This window comes from Mesocricetus auratus, unplaced genomic scaffold (assembly GCF_017639785.1).
Source record: "Mesocricetus auratus isolate SY011 unplaced genomic scaffold, BCM_Maur_2.0 Super-Scaffold_100004, whole genome shotgun sequence".
Taxonomy (NCBI): Eukaryota; Metazoa; Chordata; class Mammalia; order Rodentia; family Cricetidae; genus Mesocricetus; species Mesocricetus auratus.
Genome location: NW_024429189.1, coordinates 1978439 through 2000100, shown reverse-complemented (window position 1 = coordinate 2000100; position 21662 = coordinate 1978439). Strand labels below are relative to the sequence as shown.

Genomic DNA, 21662 nt, shown 5'->3' with positions numbered 1-21662 from the left:
CTGTAATCTCAGCACTGAGGAAACTGAGCAGGAGGATCACTCTAAGTTTATTAATTTGAGGAAACTTGGCCTACTGAGTGAAACCTGTCTCAAACATGCCAACCCAAACTCCAAGTAAGCTGTGACTCAGGCCAGAGACCCTGAGCAGAGCTGACACTCCAGAGAAGCAGATTTTTCCTCTGACTTTAGTTTTTGTTAGGCAAGACTAGTGTGACATGGGAAAGTATACAACTTAATGTGAACAGCTTTTAATCACTCTGGAAGGTACGAGCACCCTGTAAAGGCAGCTGCTGGGTGTGTCATCACTAATCCATCTGTGTGCTGTGGACTGATGGTCCATGTCCTCAGCACAGTGGGTATAATTTCCTCCTCAGTGCTGTAGGTGGGAGCTGGGAGATGGATCCACTAGAGCTTGTCTGTTTTCCTGGTGGTGGACGGCTCCTGGGTACATGTAGTTGGATATACTCCTTGAAAGAAAATTGTGAGGTCATCTGGTGGTTCAGCCTTAGCAGATGTTAACAAGTGGCCAAAGAGTTTCCACCAGTGACATGTCAGTGTCAACAGTTGCTCTGTGTCCCCTTGGGATTAAAGGCGTGTGCCACTACCGTCCAGCCATTTACAACATACTATTAATTTTAAAAAGTATTTTTCAAGTTTTTAAAAGCATCATGTATGTGCTGGGCACTCAGGAGGCAGAGGCAGGCAGATCTCTGTGAGTTCGAGGCCAGCCTGGTCTACAGAGAGAGTTCCAGGACAGCCTCCAAAGCTACAGAGAAACCCTGTCTCGAAAAACCAAAAAAAAAAAAAAAAAAAAGAAAAGAAAAGAAAAAGAAGTACCATTTATTTGTCATCTCAGTTCAATGGAGGGGTCACATTAAGTGTCTTACTCGGAAACTCACTGATGAAAATTGCTTACAGGGATGTGCTCTTTACTGGTTTCTACAAGTAGACTGAAGGTAAGGATCTTGAACCTTCTTTCTGGTTGCTCACAAGTCTTCCCTTCTTTAGGCAAGCTTTGCTCCTATGGAGGACAAGCTCAACCAGGCTCACCTGGAGGTCCAGCAGCTGAAGGCGTCGGTGAAGAACTACGAAGGGATGATCGACAACTATAAGAGCCAGGTAGACCCCTTGGGTAGCCTGGCCCCGCTGCTTGGCACTCGCCACTAGGCCTCTGAGGGAAAAGGGGAGGGGAAGGTTCTGCCCAAGAGCACCCATTGTGGCTTTGTTCCCTAGGTGATGAAAACCAGATTGGAGGCTGATGAAGTGGCTGCCCAGCTAGAGCGCTGTGATAAAGAGAACAAGATCCTTAAAGATGAGATGAACAAAGAAATTGAGGCGGTACTGTCCCCCTTCCTTGCTCTCCCCACAGCTCTGTACAGGTGTCTCATCCTGGTGGCACCCTGTGTGCCCTTAACCCTGCCTGATGTGGCTCACAGGTGTAACTGGTTTTCTGGCTGGCTTCCACCCACCCTGTGTGTGTGCTCTTTCTTCTCTTCCTGTTGCCCCCTCTCTGGCTTTTCTTCTATACTGTGCATTCTGTTTCCATTTTTACCTCTGTGTGGGTGTGGTTGTGTCCCGTATTTGTATCATCATGGCTGCCTTCCTAGGGGATTTGGAATTAGACCAGTGTAATTCTGGCTTTTCCAGGTTTGAGCTAAGTTTGAGCCCTGTAGCCTTAGTGTCCTTTTGTGGTTACAACTGTGCCTTATTATTGTTCAAATAAATGCAAAGCCCTCAGGATAGTGCTGAATCTTGGGGTTGCCTCAGAACTGCTGACTAAATGAATGGCCACATCAAATGGCAAGGCAGGCCCAAGTTTGCCCTGCAGAGATCAGTCGGCGTGGCCTGTGGGAGAGCTAGCCAACTGCTGTCCGTGGGCTGAGGGCTTTGGAGACTGGGACAGCCCTGCTGTCCTCTAGAGGAAGGCCCACCCTATTGTAAGTCAGGATCTTGCCAACAGTGGGCTTCTCTTCCTGCTCCAGGCCCGCCGGCAGTTCCAGTCGCAGTTGGCTGACCTGCAACAACTGCCTGACATCCTCAAGATCACAGAGGCCAAGTTGGCCGAGTGCCAAGACCAGCTGCAGGGCTACGAGAGGAAGAATATCGACCTCACAGCCATCATTTCAGACCTGCGCAGCCGGGTAAGGGACTGGCAGAAGGGATCCCACGAACTGGCCCGAGCAGGGTCCCGCTTACCGAGATGAGCTGCACGCCCCCCAAGGGAGGACCACTTCCTTTTTCTTGGCTGCCGATTTCTGAAAGGAGTGAGCTATCATCAGTGCTGTGAAATAAAAGTCTGGTGTGCCAAATCCTTCGTGTTGCACAGAATGATTGTAGCTATAGAACTCGCCACTCTAGGAGCCTTCGGGCCCCCGCTATGGCCACCCATGTGCTCGTGCTCTGCCTGCTTCTGCCTCGCACATCTTACAGCTGTCTTCCGACCACGGAGACACAGGAGACACAGCAGACACCTGGCCATTGCTTGTCCTTGTTCCATCCTTCCCAAGCTTTAACTGCCTCTCCTTGTTTTCCACAGATCCACAGAAGCAAGCAGCCCCTTTGTCCAGAAGCAAATTGTCTGTCAGTTACTGGAAACATGTCTCCTGCCTGCATTGTCCAAGACATCATATGCCACTCATTTTTTTTGTCTGACTTGGGCAGGTCTCTACCCTTTCTTTTAAAATCTTGTTTTGAGACTGAGCTTACTGTGTAGCCAAGGATGACCATAAACTCCTACTCTAGCCTGTACTTCAGGGAATGCTGGGATTGTAGTCTTGCACCATTGCGCCCCACTCCTCTCCTGAAGTGTTTGCCTTGGGCAGCATAAAGTGAAACCGCTGGTTTGTTTTGCTCTGAGCACCCGCCCCATTCCAGCAGGCTGTCAACTTATCCCCAGAAACCTAATGCAGTATATGTGTTATTTCTCCAATGACAGCCTGAGACTTAGAGGGGACAAGTGAGTCCCTATGTCACAGGGATACTTAGTATCCACAGGGCTTTGAACCCAGTGTCTCACGAACCCAGTGTCTCACACGATTGTTGAATGTCCTCAAGGTCTCTTGAGCTCTTGTACCTGAGGCTCTCACATAAAGCAGCGCTCAAGAGAACTTCTCAAACCTGCTGGCCTAAATGAATCAAAGCTGCCCTATTGCCTTGCTGCATTGCACCGTTGAGGGAGATGAAATCAGTGCTGCCAACAACATAATTGGGAAAGTTCAGTGGTTTGTTGTGCAATGAGCTGCTGTTAACATCTCGTGTCTCCGACAATCCCAGCTGGGCCTTTGGGGCCCCTGATGAGGGGCGAATCCTAGCTGTAGCATCTAAGCCGTGGTGGTCTCCTGGTGTGGGAGGTGGAGTGCGTCTGCCCCTCCCCTGCTCTTCTCTTCCAGGTTGTTGGTTGAATACGGGACACCTGCTGAGGTCGTGATGACAGCACAGGGAGAAGGGAGAATTCCTTCATTAGTTGCTCTTACGGGAAATTCCCTCGTAAACCGGTCTACGTTCCTGTCATTTTAGATCGAACACCAGGGGGACAAGCTGGAGATGGCGAGAGAGAAACAGCAGGCTTCCCAGAAGGAAAATAAACAACTGAGTCTGAAGGTGGATGAACTGGAGAGGTTAGAGGCATTTGGTCCCATGTCTGTCCTCTTCCTAGGACTTGAGACTTTCTGCCGCTTAGCTGCTTTGTGCTTAGTGTGCCAAAGTATTGGAGGGACTCAAGGCCCTGGAAGGTGCTAGGCAGAACTCAAGGAAGAGCTGCTTGCGTTCATTGGTAAGCCTTGTGGGTGAGAGGAAGGGGCTGCCAGCCTGAAGGGATGCTGTTCGACTGGGATGGAGGCCCGTCTGCTGGAGGGCAGGATTCTCTCAAAGGCAGGCTTAGGCAAAGCAGACCAGCAGGGCCTGCCTTGAATGAAGCATCCCAAATACCAGTGTGCTGCTGAGCCAGGTTCCTACAACCTTCCTGATCTGACTCTTATTTACAGACTGTCAAAAGCAGTTATAGGGGAGACTTGGCAACAGAAGCCCTGGCCTTGGGTCCAGTTCAGACACTTGCCTCCCTTGTGACCTTGGGTAGGTTATTTAACTTCTGAACCTGTTTCCTCGTCTGAGGAAGGCTCAGTGTAGGAGTAATTTGCCAGCAGAAGGAGTCACGCTAGTCCCCCGTGAGAGGTCCTCATAAATGGGTCTAGCACGTCACTTGCTCAGAAATGAAAAGCTAATTGTAGATGTTTGTCAGCTGGTACTAGTCCTATTTCAATTCATGGGTTTGTGGATATCTGGGAGTGTGTGCAGTACAGGTGCCCACAGAGGCTCCAGGTCAGCTCCCCTGCAGCTGGAGTTATAAACAGTTGTGTGCTGCCTCATGTGGGTGCTGGGAACTGAATTTGGGTCCTCTGCAAGAGCAGTATATGCTCTTAACCACCAAGCCATCTCTCTATCCCCTATCTTTTTAACCCTATTTTTATTTATTAAGATTTATTTGGGCCCTGCATGGGTGTGAAGGTCAGAGGACAACTTGTAGGAGTCAGTTCTCATCTTCTACTATGTGGGTCCTGGGGATTGAACTCAGGTCATGAGGCTTGACAGTAAGCGCCTTTGCCCACTGAACCATATTGTGCCAGCCCTGAATTTTGGCTCTTTGAGATCAAGTCTCAATCTGTGTCTTGCTTTAGCCCCATGTGTACTGGGATCATAGGTGTGAACTACCCAAATGTTAACTATGAGGAAACCAAGCTCAGGGAACGGTGGTAACGTGCCCAGATGCACACAGCTGGTGCTTACAAAAGCTGCTCCTTCTGGCAGCTCTTCCAGAGGTCCTGAGTTCAATTCTCGGCAACCACATGGTGGCTCACAACCACCTTGAATGAGATCTGGTGCCCTCTGCTGGTATGCAGGCAGAAGGCTGTATACACAATAAATAAATGTTTAAAAACAAAAACAAAAAAAACAAAAGCTGCTCCTTATGCTGGGAACTCTTCCTCCAGAACGATGTTAGCACCTATAAATAGAGGACCGGCAGCCCAGCATGGTGGCACACCTCTAATCCCAGTACTTGGGAGGCTGAGGCAGGAGGATTGCTGCTACCTTGCTTATGTAAGGAGACCATATCTCAAAAAACAAAAAATGGGCTGGGGAGATGGCTTAGAAGTTAAGAGCACTGGCTGCTCTTCAAGAGGACCTGGATTCAATTCCCAGCAACCACATAATAGCTCACAGCTGTCTGTAACTCCTGTTCCAGGGAATCTGATTCTGGCATATATACTTGCAGGCAAAACACCAACTTTTTTTTTTTTTTTTTTTTTTTTTTTGGTTTTTTTCGAGACAGGGTTTCTCTGTGGCTTTGGAGGCTGTCCTGGAACTCGCTTGGTAGTCCAGGCTGGTCTCGAACTTACAGAGATCCGCCTGCCTCTGCCTCCCGAGTGCTGGGATTAAAGGCGTGCGCCACCAACGCCCGGCGCAAAACACCAACGTATGTAAAATAAAAACAAATTATTAAAAAAACAACACAGGGCTAAGAACTAAGATCTTAGGGTCTTAGTTGCCCTAGCGGCCGGCACATCCTGCAATGGGGCTAGAACAGGTGGCCTCCTGTGCCCCACCTGTGCTCTGCCTAGCTGGCCCATAAGATGCAGTCAGGGTCACTAGGAGCGGAAGCGGTGCTCTGGAAGAGCAGGAGACATGGTGTGACGTGGGGTAGCCGGAGCTGTCCTATGTCTGTTACATAAGGTGCTGTGAGGCTCCGGCTGGGTTTTGGTAACAGACCTGCCTGCTGCGCTGACCTCGATCCTGTTCCTCCTGCTTCCTTCGGGCTCTGCGCCCCCTTCCTGGATGGACTGACAATGGCAGGCCTCCGTCAACCGCAGGTTGCTGTTCTCTGTGTGACAACGCGTAGGTGGCATCGTGCACACTCAGTTACACTTGCAGTCCTCCCTCTCTCTGCACTGTTGGAGTTACACAGGCCAGCAGCCACCTCCCTGATCTGAAAATACACTTTCTTCTTGAGGCTTCTGGAGATTCATGGAGATTATTCAAGTGACGAGATCCCCAGCTCAGGGGAGGCAGCAGCCCCCTGGCAGTGGATCAAGACAGGTAGGCCATTGCAGGGTCTAATGGAATGCTTTTACTTAGGAAATTGGAGGCCACCAGCGCCCAGAATGTCGAGTTCCTACAGGTGATTGCCAAGAGGGAAGAGGCAATCCACCAGGCTCAGTTGCGGCTGGAGGAGAAAACGCGGGAGTGCGGGTCCTTGGCAAGGCAGCTGGAGAGTGCCATTGAAGATGCCAGGCGGCAGGTCAGTCGTTGTACACATATTTAGTTCTGTGTGCTAACCTTTCTCAGCCTACTTTCCCATCTGAAGAATGGGTACAGTAGTATCTTCCTTCTGAATGCATTGTGAGAATGAAATTGATATCTGTTGTAAAGGATCAGCCCTCTATATGATTGCTCAGGAAGATTTTTTTACGTTTTAGGGATACTGAAAAAGGGCAGGCAAAAGTGGATAGTAAGAGTTTCTGTCTAGTTAGCTTCTGTTCCTGGGCTGTGACTGGTTAGTGGGAGTGGCCAGCCTTCTCTTCTGCAGGCTCAAGCAGCCCTACCTCTACCTTGTGTGCGTGCAGGTGGAGCAAACCAAGGAGCAGGCACTCTCCAAGGAGCGAACAGCCCAGAGCAAAATCCTGGACCTTGAGACCCAGCTGAGCAGGACCAAGACAGAACTTGGTCAGCTGCGGAGGACTCGTGATGATGTGAGTTGGGCTGGTGGGCAGGGCTTCCTTGGATTGCAGGCAAAACTGTCTATTGGTGTTCTCGTGAATGTCACGTAGCTTACTGTCTAGTCACCTTGCCATCCCATACATATATTCTGCGTAGACTTCTCCCTCCTTGTTTTGGTACTAGGGATTGTACACAGACCCTTGACTGTGTTGGGCAAGCTGCTACCACTGAGCTATGACTCCTGTTACATCCCTTCTTCATTCATTTATTTATTATTTAAGTTAGAAACAAGCTTGCTTCATATGTCAATTCCTGCTCCTTCTCCTTCCCCTCCTCCCCCGCCCCCCCTTCTTTTTAAAAAAATTTTTTTTCTGTGGGTGTCAGTTGCCTTGGAGCTGGAGTTAGACAGTTGTGAGCTGCCATGTGGGTGCTGGGAACTGAACCTCGATCCTCTTGATGAGCAGCCAGTGCTCTTCACTCCTGAGCCATTTCTCCAGTCCCCCTTCTTCTTCTTCTTTTTTTTTTTTTTTGGATTTTCAAGACAAGGTTTCTCGGGCTGGAGAGATGGCTGCTCTTCCAGAAGATCCTGGTTCAAATCCCAGCACCCACATGGCAGCTCACAACTGTCTATAATGAGATCTGATGCCCTCGTCTGGCCTGCAGGCATGCATGCAGACAGAACACTGAATACATAATAAATAAATACATCTTTAAAAAAAAAAGACAGGGTTTCTCTGTATTGTCTTTTAGGCTGTCCTGGAACTCGCTCTATAGACCAGGCTGGCCACAAACTCCCAGAGATCCGCCTGCTTCTGCCTCCCGAGTGCTGGGATTAAAGGTGTGCGCCACCAAGCCCGGCTCCTTCTTTTTTTTTTAACATTTCATTTTTTTATTTTATATGCATTGGTGTTTGCATGTATGTCTTTGTAAAGGTGTCTAATCTTGGAGTTACAGATAGTTGTCAGCTGTCATGTGGGTGCTGGGAATTGAACTCAGATCCTCTGGAAGAGCAACCAGTGCTCTTAACCACTGAGTCATGTCTCCAGCCCCTGTTACATCCCTTCTTAAAATCAGAATTACGGGGCTAGAGAGATGGCTCAGAACTTAAGAGCACTGCTTACTCTTCCAGAGATCCTGAGTTCAATTCCCAGCAACCACATGGTGGCTCACAACCATCTATAGTGAGATCTGGTGCCCTCTTCTGGCAAGTGACATATGTGTAGGCAGAGCACTGTGTACATAATAAAAAAATCAGAATTACAAGATTTTATTTATATCTATAAATAAACACATTACACAGATGAACAGTTTTTAGCATATCCATAGACTTGTGAGATTAACAAATGTCTGTTATTGATAAAATGGTGGGCTAGAAGCTGCCTCCATGTAAGTGGGAGAGAGCCAAAATAAGCAAAAATAACTCTAATTCCAAAGAGAGGAAGAACTTTGGAAATCCACAAAGGAAATAAAAGAAAGCCTAATGGATCTCTGTGAGTTCGAAACCAGCCTGGTCTACAAAGTGAGTTGCTCCAGAACAGGCTCCAACGTTACACAGAGAAACCCTGTATCGAAAAAACAAAAAATGAAAAGTACAGAAGAAAAGAGGGTAGCTCACTGAGAAGACAGACCAGCATCAGCACCACTTCTCTGGTGGAGCAGAGAGGAAGCTGAAGCCACTCCCATTCATTGTGTCTCCTCCTCTAGTGATGCAAGGGTGAGCTTTCACGAGTAGACCATTCAATAAGAAGACTCCCAGTGGGGCCTGGAGAGCTGGCTCAGCAGTTGTGAGCACTGGTTAGATACTGGCTGTTTGATCATGAGGACTGGAGTTTGTATCCCAGCATCTGGGCATATTACGAATAAGCCAGGCATTCCACAAATGCTTGAAACTCTAGTTCTGAGGGATTTGGTGCCCATTTTTTTCCTTTGTGTTCCTGTGCAGACATGAAAATGAAGGCTGCGCCGGGCATTGGTGGCGCACGCCTTTAATCCCAGCACTCGGGAGGCAGAGGCAGGCGGATCTCTGAGAGTTCGAGGCCAGCCTGGTCTACAGAGCTAGTTCCAGGACAGCCTCCAAAGCCACAGAGAAACCCTGTCTGGAAAAAAAAAAAAAAAAAAAAGGATGGGCTGGGAAGATGCTCACAGGAGAAGCTGTAGAGGACCAGCACCTATGTCAGGTGGCTCACAACTGCTTGTGTCTCCCTGGCCTTATCAGTCACTGCATTTATGTGTACATACCCCCCCCACACACAAATAATACAAACTAAACTTTAAAAGACCTTAAGAGAAAAACTAGCATCTCACAAAGGCAAATGCTGTAAAATTAACAGCAGATCCCTCAGCTACACAAAAAAATCAGGTTAGCATGTAATAATGCATTTCAAACCCTGAAAGTAAATAATTACCAATACAAAATTGCTATGTTCATCAAAGATACCTTTTAAAATGGACTAAAGTACAATTAAACTTCAAGGTAAACAGAAGCTAAGGCAGTTCATGATTTCCATGTACTGCAAGAAAATACTGGAAGGAAAATTATACACAGGGAAGAAAGTCTAAATTAGGGGAGTATAGGGCTAGGATAAATTTCACAAGAGGACTTGGAAGGAATGTGGTGTGTCCCACACAGTAAATAAGCAAACCACTGATACTAGTAGAGGGGAATGTAAACCCAAAAGATAATCCAACCAACCAAAAAAGCAACCAACAAAATTACTGGATGCGGTAAATAACAGTCTTAATATAGATGGCTTCGGCTTACCCATGAGATAGACAGACTGGGCTGAAAAGCTACGACCCAACAATATGTGTCCAAATTAAGTATGTATCAGACTCACTGGTAGACACAGACATATGCAAATGATGGGAACCAATTTGCTTTGCTAATGAAAGCCCAAAACAAGATGAAGTCTGAGAAATAAACTTGAAGCCAAAATGAGAAAATTCAAAAGGTCACTCCAAATTAAAGGAATGATAAAGGAAGAATATGTAACAAGCCAGGAGTGGTGGCCCAAGTCTTTATTATCTGTACTTGGGAGGTAGAGGTAACAGATTTTGAGTTCAAGCCTGCCTAGTCTACAGAGAGAATTCCAAGACAGCCAAGGCTACAGAAAAAAAGAAACAAACAAACTATTGATTCGAACAAACAAAAACTCAAGATTTAATAGTTATATAGGTGCCGAATGTTGGTGCTTCTGATCTCATAAGACAACAGACAGCACAGATCAGGTGAGCCCTGGATAGCAGTGGGCACTTTTTAACACCTTACTCCCAGTCTGGGGACTGAGCTCAGTTGTTAGGGTGTTTGCCAGCCATGACAAAGCTTCAAGTCTCAGGCACTGCATGTGCTGGGCATGGTGGCACACACTTAGAATTCTAGCATTGGGAAGGTGGAAACAGTAAGATAAGGGGCCACAGAAGATGGCCTAGCTGTGTAAGAGCACTGGCTGCTCTTGCAGCATCCATATGGCCATATGGCAGCTCACAACTGTCCCTCCAGTCCCAGGGTATACAGTGTCCTCTTCTGAGTACAAGGGCAGCAGGCATGTACACAGTACACTGATCTACATGCAGACAAAACACATAGTGAAAATAAATATAGAAATAGAGAAGCCAGAGAATCAGATGTTCAACTTCATCCTTGGCTAGACTATGGTATGTAAGTCCATCTTTGAAAACTCCCAAAAAGTAGGCATGGAGGCAGGCACATGCCTTCAATCCCAGCATTTGTGAGGCAGAGGCAGGTAAATCTTTTAACTCAAGGCCAGCTTGGTCTACAAGGTGAGTTTGAAGGGCAGCCAGGACTGAGAACCTGTCTCTGTGAGAACTTGTCTTGGAAACAAGAATCAAGTCTCACAACAAAGAAAAGCCTAGGATCACATGCATGATTCACTGTTGAAGTCTACCAAACTTTTGTTTTTAAAGAGACAGGGTCCCTTTAGGAAGTCCTAGGTGTCCTGGAACTCTTTGTAAATCAGACTGGCCTTGAACTCAGAGATCTGTCTGCCTCTGCGTCTCCAGTGCTAGTATTAAAGGTATGTGCCACCGCGCCTGGTTTGCTCTCTTTCTGTCTTTTTTTTTTTATTTTAATTATTTTTTAAGATTTTACTTTTATGTGCAGTGGCATCTCCCCTGTTGATGTGAGGGTGTTGGATCCCTTGGAACTAGAATTACAGACAGTTATGAGCTACCATGTGGGTGCTGGGAATTAAACCTGGGTCCTCTAGAAGAACAGCCAGTAACAAAGTAACAGGATACATACACTACCAACATACACTACTAAGTTGGCTATACAAAGCCAGCATTCTCTTGATACCAAAACCACACAGATAGAGTGATAAAAGACAACTAGAAAGCGGTTCCTTTGATGAACATGGATTTAAAGGCCTCCAGATTCTTAGAAGTGCATGCTAGGAACATATTCAAAAGATCACAAACTACAACCAAGTTGGTTTCATTGCAGGGATGTGAGGTTAGCTCAGTACATGCAGGTCAACAAGTGTAACAGCACATACTTAGACATATAGACATACGGACAAGTCACATGGTCATATTAGTTCAGAACAGACCTTCAGCATCCTTCATGATAGAAGCTCTGTGGACCAGGCGTTGGTGGCGCACGCCTTTAATCCCAGCACTCGGGAGGCAGAGGCAGGCGGATCTCTGTGAGTTCCAGACCAGCTAGGTCTTCAAAGAGAGTTCTAGGACAGTCTCCAAACCTACAGAGAAACCCTGTCTGGAAAAAAAAAATTAAAGAACATAGCAGCTAGGGATAAATCTCAGTTGAGTTGAATAGAGTGCTTACATGTTTGAAGCTATGGGATCAATCCCTAGGTATTTTGCTTTTTTAAAAACAACAGAAAAAGCCAGGCATTGGTGGTGCATGCCTTTGATCCCAGCACTCGGGAGGCAGAGGCAGGTGGATCTCTGTGAGTTCGAGGCCAGCCTGGTCTACCAAGCGAGTTCCAGGACAGCCTCCAAGACAATACAGAGAAACCCTGTCTCGAAAAACCAAAAAAGAAAAAAAAACAGAAAAGCGCTGGGCGGTGGTGGCCCACGCCTTTAATCCCAGCACTCGGGAGGCAGAGGCAGGCGGATCTCTGTGAGTTCGAGGCTGGGCTGGACCGACAGCCTCAGAAAACAATACAGAGAAACCCCGTCTCGTAAAAAAACACCTGCCTCTGCCTCTTCAGCATGTCCTACCGGCCTGCGCCACCAGAGCCGGCCCTAAATAGCTTTTTAAAAGGTGTGTGTGTGTGTGTGTTTGAGTGTAAGTTCTCTCTGGAGGCCAGAAGAAACATTGGATTCCTTGGAATGACTTAAGTAGTGAGACCCTTTGTGAAATAATAAAATAAAAACAAACTCAGCTAGGTATATTGATTCAGTGTATGTTGCTGTAATCCCAGGACTCAGGAGGTTAAGGCAGGAAAATTGCAGCTAATTCAAAGCCCATGTACTGAATTTTGGCAGCTTTGGTGAGGCCTTGGCTCAACACAGTAAAACAAAAAATTAAGCAACTCCCCCCATCCAAGGGGAAAATACCCATCTCAATTTTAGGCCCTGGTGCCTCTCCCAGTGTTGGCTCCCTCTAAGTGCATGTCTGTGTCTCTGACTGCCCATTGTTAGCTTCTTACCCTCGACCCCTGCTCTTTCTTCTCCTAGGCTGATCGTCGGTACCAGAGCCGGCTACAGGATCTGAAAGACCGCTTGGAGCAGTCTGAGAGCACCAACCGCAGCATGCAGAATTATGTCCAATTCCTCAAGTCCTCCTATGCCAATGTATTTGGGGATGGCCCTTATACATCCTCTTACCTGACAAGCTCACCCATCCGCTCCCGGTCTCCCCCTGCCTGAGGTCACCTGTCCAGGGTCTAAAGCCCTTGCCTGATGCCAGGAACTGAGGAGTTGGCATCCTGTAGCTGTCAAGCCCACTGGCTTTCTCTTCTAGTAATCAAATGTGCTCAGGGACTGGTCCTCCACTCCTGATCCCAGGAAGCCCCCAGAGCAGCTGGAGATGAATCAGGAGGAATTTGAAGTGGCCTTCACAGGTCTTATATTTGCTACATTAGGTACCAGATTTTTAGATCCTTGTGATTTTGCAGAGTCTGCTTCCTTTCCTCGAGGGATGCAGGATGGACTTTACCTGCAGTCTTCCAGCCCTCACCTTTCCATGCATCCGTGTTGTGGGTTTCTCTGAGCTGAAGTAGTAGGAGTCATCCTTGGACTGTGAGACATTTATTTTATTTTTACTAAAAGTAAAACTTTATTTGTATCAAGAAATAGTGAAAGCAGATAAATTAGTAACTGAGTCTCTGGAGCATAAAAGTAAAATGGAGGCAGAAGGGTGTAACATTTTCTCCTGGACTGATTAATGGTCACAGCTCCCTTTGCTCCTTTGGAATCTGTAGCTACAAATGTCATGAAATAGAGTAGTCACAGCTAGAGCAGTGAACTATGAATTGTTTCAGCACAAAGCTCACAGTGGCAAGCTTGCTCATATCAATGTATTTAGTATTCATGGTGCTGTTGACACTTCAATTTGAAAAAACAACTTTAATTCACCACCTATTAATGGCAAGGAAAATAAGCGGTGCTTCAGGGATTTTTGTGTCATTCTTGAGCAGAGGCCATGCTGGTCTTCTCTGCATTGTTCTAATTTTACTATATGTCTGCTGAAGTGAGCACTGCTTTTCCTTCTTGATGGAGAGGGCATAAATTGCTGTTTTCTGTAGTGCCCATGGAAACCTCCCATGTCTGCATTTCCTAGAGCCAACTTGTCCCCGACCACTTCACAGAAGCTAACGTCCATCTGGCTTCAAAGTATAATTCCTGTCTCATTGCTTTTCTTTTCTCTTTGTATCTCTTGAATTCACTTATTTTTGAAATTTTTGTGTGATTTTACTGGAAATAAAGTTTTACAATCGGTTATTTAAAATTCCTTTGACTTCCTTTATCCTTCTCACTTTAAAAAAATTTAGCTTGAAAATTTAAAAAAAAATTGTTTTTGCTAGGTGGTGGTAGAACATGACTTTAATCCCAACACTTGGGAGGCAGAGGCAGAGAGATCTCTGTGAGTTCCAGGCCAGCCTGGTCTACAAAGTGAATTCCAGGACAGCCAGGGCCACACAGAGAAACCCTGTCTGGGGGTAGGGGTGATTTAGCTGAATCTCATCCAGTGACTTGGGAGGTGGAGGCTAGAGTTCAGTGTTATCCACAGCTACCGTGTGAGTTAAGTCAGCCTGGGTTACATGAGACTGTCTGAATAAAAACAAGAATATTTAAGTTACTTAATAAAATGCATATGAGTCAGGTGGTGTTGGTGCTCATTTTTAATCCCAGCACTCCCCAGACAGAGGCAGGCAGATCTTTGAGAGTTTGAGACAGCCTGGTGTACAGAGTGAATACCAGGACAGCCAGGTCGATAAGCCACTTGATATCTGAAGGCAAGGCACTTTGTCAGGCATTACTATTCAGGGTTTGTGGGGATCACCATAACAGGATAGACAGGTGTGGGATGTGCCTAAATTTGTGTACATGTTAAGATTTTAGGCCATTTATATTTTCCTGTATTTGAAAGAGTGAGTGGTATGGAGCACTTGCTTAGTACATGCACATGTGCAAGAGCCTTGGGTTTTGCTTTTGATTAATTTTTAAGTTGGATTCATGTATTTTATGTGTGAATAGCCTGCATGTGTATATATGCTGTGTAACTATGTTCTTGGTGCTCTTTGAGGTGAAAAGAGAGTATCAGTGTCCCTGATACTGGAGTTATGGATGGTTGAGAACCACCATGAGTGCAGGAATTGAACCCATGTCCTTTGTAAAAGCAGCAAGTGCTCTTAACTACTGAGCCATCTCTAGCCCCAAGGGCCAAGGTTTGATCTGCAGGACCCCTTACCCCATCACCACCATCACCAACCAAAACGCACAATGATACATAGCAAAGCATAATCTTCAGAGAGATCACGTTTTAAGAGAGATCACTTTTTAAAAAAGAAAAACAAAGCCGGGCGTTGGTGGCTCACGCCTTTAATCCCAGCACTCGGGAGGCAGAGGCAGGCGGATCTCTGTGAGTTCGAGGCCAGCCTGGTCTACAAAGTGAGTTCCAGGACAGCCTCCAAAGCCACAGAGAAACCCTGTCTCGAAAAACCAAAAAAAAAAAAAAAAAAAAAAAAAAGCTTGGCATTGGACTGAGTTGTAGACTTGATTTTTCTCTTGTATTTCTATTGCTAGATGAAAGCACCAAAACCCAGGCAACTTATGAAAGAATGTAGCATGAAAAATAAAAGACCCAGAAATATATGTTCAGGTTCAAGCTTCAAATTGAAGATCACAAAAGCAAAGCAGCCAAGCCACTAGCTCTTACCTCTACATCAGACCAAAGGGGCAATTCTCAGACTGTTCCCGATTTCACTGCTTCTCAGATTCGGACTCCTATGCCTCCTCAATGTGGCTAGAGACTCCTGAGACTGACAACTGAAGACCCTGCTCCTATCTTTTTTATATCTCTAGAGCTGGGACTAAAGGCATAAGCTCTGTTACTCTTTCAGACTGATTCAATCTACTGTAGCCCTGGGTGACCTTGAACTCAGACAGATCCATCTGCCTTTGTCTCTTGAGTCCTGAGATTAAAGGTATGTGCCACCACTGTCTGATCTCTATAGCTTTAGGCTGACATTGTTTTTTTGTTTTTGTTTTATTTTGTTTTTGCGAGACAGGGTTTCTCTGTATTGTTTTGGAGGTTGTCGGTCCAGCCTGGCCTCGAATTCACAGAGATCTGCCTGCCTCTGCCTCCCGAGTGCTGGAATTAAAGGCATGAGCCACCACTGCCCGGCTGACATTGTTTTCTTTTTTTTTTTTTCTTTGCTTTTTGAGGCAGGGTTTCTCCGAGGCTTTTGGAGGCTGTCCTGGAACTAGCTCTTGTAGACCAGGCTGGCCTCGAACTCACAAAGATCTCCTGCCTCTGCCTCCCGAGTGCTGGGATTAAAGGCGTGCAACACCAATGCCAGGCTGACATTGTTTTCTTAATCCTTAGGCAAGCTTTAATGAATCATAAATAATACATCACCACAAAAAACATTTACTTTTCTGATTGATTCATAGGGTTAAAGTTCATAATTGTGGACCAAATAGCAGAGAGCTTACACGTAGATCCACACCCAGAGGCAGAGAGAGGGAGCACCAGGAACCACAGGAAATCTCCAAGCCTGCCCCAGTGGCATCTGATTCTTCCAAACCATTTCACCAACTGAGGACCAAATCATCAATGAGCCTATGGGGGCCATTCTCATTCAAATTACTAAGCATCTCAGCCACTCTAACCTAAGTCTAAAACTCCAGATATTGAGGCTGGAGAGATATTTCAATGGTTAAGAGCCCTTGGTCTAGTTGTCTGCGTTTGTGTCCAAGTTGCAAAGATCCCCAGAGACCACCAGGAAGACAGACCCACCAAAATGTAAAAAGCTTTAATTGTTTATTTTAATTGTTCTAATTGTTCATCCAACCATGACAGGGACTCCATTTAGCAGCCTTCAGAGGGAGTGAAGTTCCCTGGTTCCCTGCCTACTGCTGTGTTTTTTTGTTTGTTTGTTTGGTTTTGGTTTTTCGAGACAGGGTTTCTCTGTGGCTTTGGAGGCTGTCCCGGAACTAGCTCTTGTAGACCAGGCTGGCCTCGAACTCACAGAGATCCACCTGCCTCTGCCTCCCAAGTGCTGTGATTAAAGGCGTGAGCCACCAACGCCCAGCTTTTTTTTTTTTTTTTTTTTTTTTTTTTTGGTTTTTCGAGACAGGGTTTCTCTGTGGCTTTGGAGGCTGTCCTGGAACTCGCTCTGTAGACCAGGCTGGCCTCGAAGGTTTTTGGTTTTTCAAGACAGGGTTTCTCTGTACTGTTTTGGAGGCTGTCCTGGAACTCGCTCTGTAGACCAGGCTGGCCTCGAACTCACAGAGATCTGCCTTCCTCTTCCTCCTGAGTGCTGGGATTAAAGGTGTTCGCCACTAACACAGAAGCTAACTGCTAAGTTTTAAAGGCAAAGTCACAGGAATACATCAGTAGGTACAGATTGGTTTTTGATTGGTTGACATTTGGGAACAATTAGAATTTCTCAAAGTCATATTTTGCCATGAAATACCTGTGTACCAATTATTCTCACTGGTCAGTGCTGAGAGGGAACATTCTGTGATTTCTATGGCTTTGTCTGGTTACTTGCAGGTGGTCTGCTGTACATAGATACCAATAGTTTTCAGAACTGTATCCTGGAGACTACAGGGGAGGCTTTGGTCTCCCTTGGAGTTTCTTTTGGGGCCAAACAATTCCCAGAAACCAAGTATCTAAAAGGCTGAGGGGGAGTCTGGAGTTTCTTTGTGTTCAGTTTTAGTCCTAGGCTCTTGGAGGCCAGAGGATCTGGAGTTTCCTTGTGTCAGAGGCCTACGTGTCTTTTCTGTAGGCTTGTTATGGTTGCTAAAGCAGGGGGCTGAGTGAGGGTCTGGTCCCTTTATTTCTAAATTGTTAGAAGTGAAGCCTTTGAGTTTAGTCCTTAGTTTCAGTCTGAGGTAAAAAAGACAAAGCAAAACCTCCCCTTGCTGCTCTTGCAGAGGACCTTGAATTTATTAAGGTGGCCTGGAAAGATGTAGTTATGAGTGCATACTGATCTGGCCACCATCAGGTAGTAGTTCACAACCACCAGAAACTCAACCAAGCTACTGGGACCTTCAATTCTTCTGGCCTTAGGAGGCCCCTATATTCACGTGTAGTCAGATTTTCTTTGGACTGCCAGTTCCCAAATAATGACACAGGATTTTTTTTTGAGACAGGTTTCTCTGTGTAGCTTTGGAGCCTTTCCTGGAACTCACTCTGTAGACCAGGCTGGCCTCGAACTCACAGAGATTCGCCCCTCTGCCTCGTGAGTGCTGGGATTAAAGGCGTGCACCACCATCACCCGGCATGACACATATTTCTTATTAACCATAAATGCTCGGCCTTAAGCTTGGGCTTGTTCACAACTAACTCTTTGAAATTAACCTGTTTGTATTAATCTCCATTCTGTCCTGTAGCTCATTACCTCTCCATACTGTATGTCCAACTCCTCCATGTCTGGCTGGAGAAAATCCACAGGCCTCAGATTTTTCTCTAGTTCCTTTCTCTCCCTGGGAATCCCACCTATCTTCTCCTGCCTAGCTATTGGCCACTCAGCTCTTTATTAAACTAATCAGAAGGCACCTTAGGGCAGTATACAAAAACATTGTCCTGAAACATACACACATGTTGAAAATAAATACATTCTTTTCTTTGAGGCAGGATCCTACCATATAGCATATGGATGACTTGGAAATCATTATGTAGACCAACCTGATCTTCAAACCACAGAGATCCCCTGTTACTGCCTCCTATGTGCTCTGACTAAAGGCATGTGCCACCATTCCCTGACTCCTAAACAATTTCTCAAGAGCAGTTAGCAAACTTAGACCAACATGAAGGTTTTGTGTGTGTGTGTGTGTTTTCTTTTTCTTTTTCCAAACCAGTGTAATCATGTCTGCACCATAGGATTGAGCTGTGTAACTGTTTGATGGAAATGACTTGCAGTCCATTCCTGGGAATATCTATCTATTTTGTTTTTTCTAAAACAGGGTTTCTCTGTGTATCCCTGGCTGTCTTGGAACTCACTTTGTAAACCAGGATGGCCTCAAACTCAGGGATCTGCTTGCCTCTGCCTCCCAAGTGCTTGTACGGAAAAAGAGCCAGTCAAAGAAACACATTTTGGCCCTGAAACCAGAGCCAAATCTGAACCTGAACCTGAGCAGAAAACCAACCAATCTCTGACCACGAGATTTAGCCAATCTGAGCTCAGGGATTGAAATATGACCAATCCCAACCCCAGAAATCTCTCTGGAAAAACTCTGCCCCTAAGAAGCACTATATAAGGCCGGGCGTTGGTGGCGCACGCCTTTAATCCCAGCACTCGGGAGGCAGAGGCAGGCGGATCTCTGTGAGTTCGAGGCCAGCCTGGACTACCAAGTGAGTTCCAGGACAGCCTCCAAAGCCACAAAGAAACCCTGTCTCGAAAAACCAAAAAAAAAAAAAAAAAAAAAAAAAAAAAGAAGCACTATATAAACTCTATGCCTGTTCAACTTGTGGCTGTCAGGCTGTCTGTCCAGTTGGCCTTTGCCACCCAGGCAGAAGCAGCCACTCGCCTGGATTCTTCCTTCCCAATAAATCTCTTGAATAACGTTTGGGTGAGACCTTACTTTGCAGGAATGGAGCTGAGCAGAGAAGTAACAACTTTTTGCCTGAGCCAGAGCAGGGCTGTAACACTTCCAGTGGGAAAATCGTCCCTGGTGAAGCCAAGTTGTTACACTGCTCACCAGGGGCCTGGAGCCAAAAGGTAACAACTTTGCCGGGAAGCCTTCTCCTGTGGGAGTATAGCTGTTACACTGGGGAAGCCTTTCCATGAAACAGGGCTGTAAGCTGCTACACTTACTGTGACCTGTGGTGTTCCTTGGCTCTCCAGGGCCAGAATACCTTCCCCTCTGAGCTGTAACACACAGTATTCTTTGACTTCCTATTGCCAGAATCCCTGTCCATCTGATCCATTCAAATGCTTACAGTGCTGGGATTAAAGGTGTGTGTCACCACACTCAGATCATTCCTGAGACTCTTGTATTAACCCTTGTAAAATATTTTATTAATGATTTTATAAACTTAAAAACAATAACAAAATAACTATGTATGAATATATGCCATTGCATGTCTGGTGTCAGAAGAGTCCAGAAAGAGGACAATGGATCCACTGGAGCTGAAGTTTCTGTTTGTGAGCTGCCATGTGGGTGCTGGGAACTGAACCACTGTCCTCTGCAAGAGTAGTAAGCACTCTTTTTGTTTGTTTGTTTTTGAGACATGGTTTCTCTGTGGCTTTGGAGGCTGTCCTGGAACTGGCTCTTGTAGACCAGGCTGGCCTTGAACTCACAGAGATCCACCTGCTTCTGCCTCCCTAGTACTGGGATTAAAAGCGTGCGCCACCACTGTCCAGCTGTAGTAAACACTCTTAAGCCTGAGCCATCCTTCCAGGAAAAATATTGCTTATCTTCTTGAGCTTCTTGCCTACCTCAAACAGATGTCACAGAGTCATGGGCAGTTCAAGAGTCAAAAACTGTAGAGTATCAGTCAAAGCCATCTCTGGGCAGTTGTGATTTTCAGTGAAATTACATTAAGATTCAACCATGTGTGGCGGATTAAGGTAGGCTTATGTGAGACCTATTAAAACTCAAAGTTAACACTCCAATTTTTTAGCATATTTACCAAGGTGTGATTGTAACATTTCCACAGATCATATGGGATGGACAGGGATGGATCCTGGCACTCGGGAGCCAAAGAATTCTGAGTGTTACAGCCTGGATGGAAAGGTATTCTGGCACTCAGGAGTCACAGTTCAGATAGAAATGTATTCTAGCAATCAGGAGCCAAGGACTACCACAGGTCACAGTAAGCATAGAAGTTTACAAACCTGTTTTAGGAAGAGGCTTCCCCAGAGTACCAGCTCTGTTACAGTTCGGCTCCAGTCCCCCAGAGAGCAGAGTGTAACAACTTCCCTTAGCCAGGGAAAGGTTTCCATGGGTGAAGAGTGTTACAACCCTGCTCCCCTCTGCCCAGGGTCATCTCTGCTCCAGCAAAAGAAGGTCTCACCCAAGCCTCATTCAAGAAATGTATTGGGAGGGAAGAATCCAGGAGAGTCGTTGTCCTCTGCTAGGGTGGCACTAACAGCCAGAAGCTGAACAGACACAGGGTTTATATAGGGATTCTTAGGAGGCAGAGTTTTTCCATGGTGGGGATTGGTCAGATTTCAATCCCTGAGTTTAGGATGGCTAGATCTCCTGTTCAGGCACGAACTGGTTAATTTTTCTGCACAGGTTTAGGGTCAGATTTTGCTCTGGTTTCAGAGTCAAAGTGTGTTTCTTTCTCTGGTCCTTGGTTAGCCTTTTGGTTCAGATTCCAGGGACAAAGTGTGTTTCCTCGGCACTGGTTTCAGGGACAGGGTGCATTTCTTTGGTTCTGGTTGCAGGGACAAAGTGTGTTTCTTTGACTCTGCCTAGGGTGTGTTTCTTTGGCTGGACCCCTTTCCCTCCATTTGCAGTGACTCGATGTCCCACTGGCTTATCCTGACAATCTCTAATGTCTCTGGATTTGATTACTCTGGACACCTCACATGAAGGGAACTGTATACTGTGTTCTCACCTTTAACTTTTTGTAGTTTTGGGTTTTTAAAAAAATTTTGTTTTGGTATTTGGAGACAGGGTTTCTCTGTGGCTTTGGAGACTGTCCTGGAATTAGCTCTTGTAGACCAGGCTGGTCTTGAACTCACAGAGATCTGCCTGCCTCTGCCTGGGATTAAAGTGCTGGGATTAAAGGTGTGTGCCACCAACGCCCTACGTAGTTTCGTTTTTTATTTTTTCCTTTTTGTTTTTTTTTGACAGGGTTTCTCTATGTAACAGCCCTAGCTGTCCTGAAACTCAATCTGTAGACCAGGCTGGCCTTAGACTGCCTCTATCTCCCAAGTGCTGGGATTAAAGGCGTGTGCCACCACCGAGATGCAACTTGTTACTTTTACTTAACAAAAATGCTTTCAAGGTCTATGTTACACAATGTACCATTATTTATTTGGGATAGGGGAAGAATTCCATTGTTCTTCATAGAATAATTTACCAATTCAGGAGATTACCACCATTTGGGAGGCTTGCCGGTATGAGTATTCATGTACAACTTTCAGTGCAGACGCATAGCCTTGTAAGAAATGATAACTCCGTTTAGCTTCTCCAGTCTGCCAGTCTCTCTCACAGCGGGGGCCTCAGATTGCTAGGAGCACCGCCTCATTTCCGCTTTCTTGCTCGCACAACTTGTTTGCGCAGGCGCAGGTGTTGAGGAGTGGGCGGTGCGCCGCTGACGGGCGGTGTCTGCGACCGTT

General features: G+C 46.1%; 1 protein-coding gene and 1 non-coding gene across 6 annotated transcripts in view; one reads left to right on the top strand and one right to left on the bottom strand.

Moving 5' to 3' along the window:
- The window catches only part of Odf2 (outer dense fiber of sperm tails 2), a 39554-nt gene extending 25909 nt beyond the window's left edge, over nt 1-13645 (top strand). For 4 of the 5 annotated variants that reach the window (XM_040745084.1, XM_040745083.1, XM_040745086.1 and 1 more), the window contains exons 14-16: nt 1009-1119; nt 1234-1338; nt 1983-2309. In XM_040745084.1, the coding sequence (XP_040601018.1) occupies nt 1009-1119; nt 1234-1338; nt 1983-2204 (438 nt within the window). In that variant the 3' untranslated portion in view covers nt 2205-2309. Of the gene's footprint in view, nt 1-1008; nt 1120-1233; nt 1339-1982; nt 2310-3516; nt 3618-6129; nt 6293-6617; nt 6744-12372 lie in introns of those variants that run through there. The other variant, XM_040745087.1, reaches the window with a different exon arrangement.
- On the bottom strand, nt 13290-13393 carry LOC121140642. Its single transcript, XR_005877559.1, has one exon. It is a non-coding gene; the product is annotated as a U6 spliceosomal RNA (small nuclear RNA).
- Nucleotides 13646-21662: the final 8017 nt, after the last annotated feature.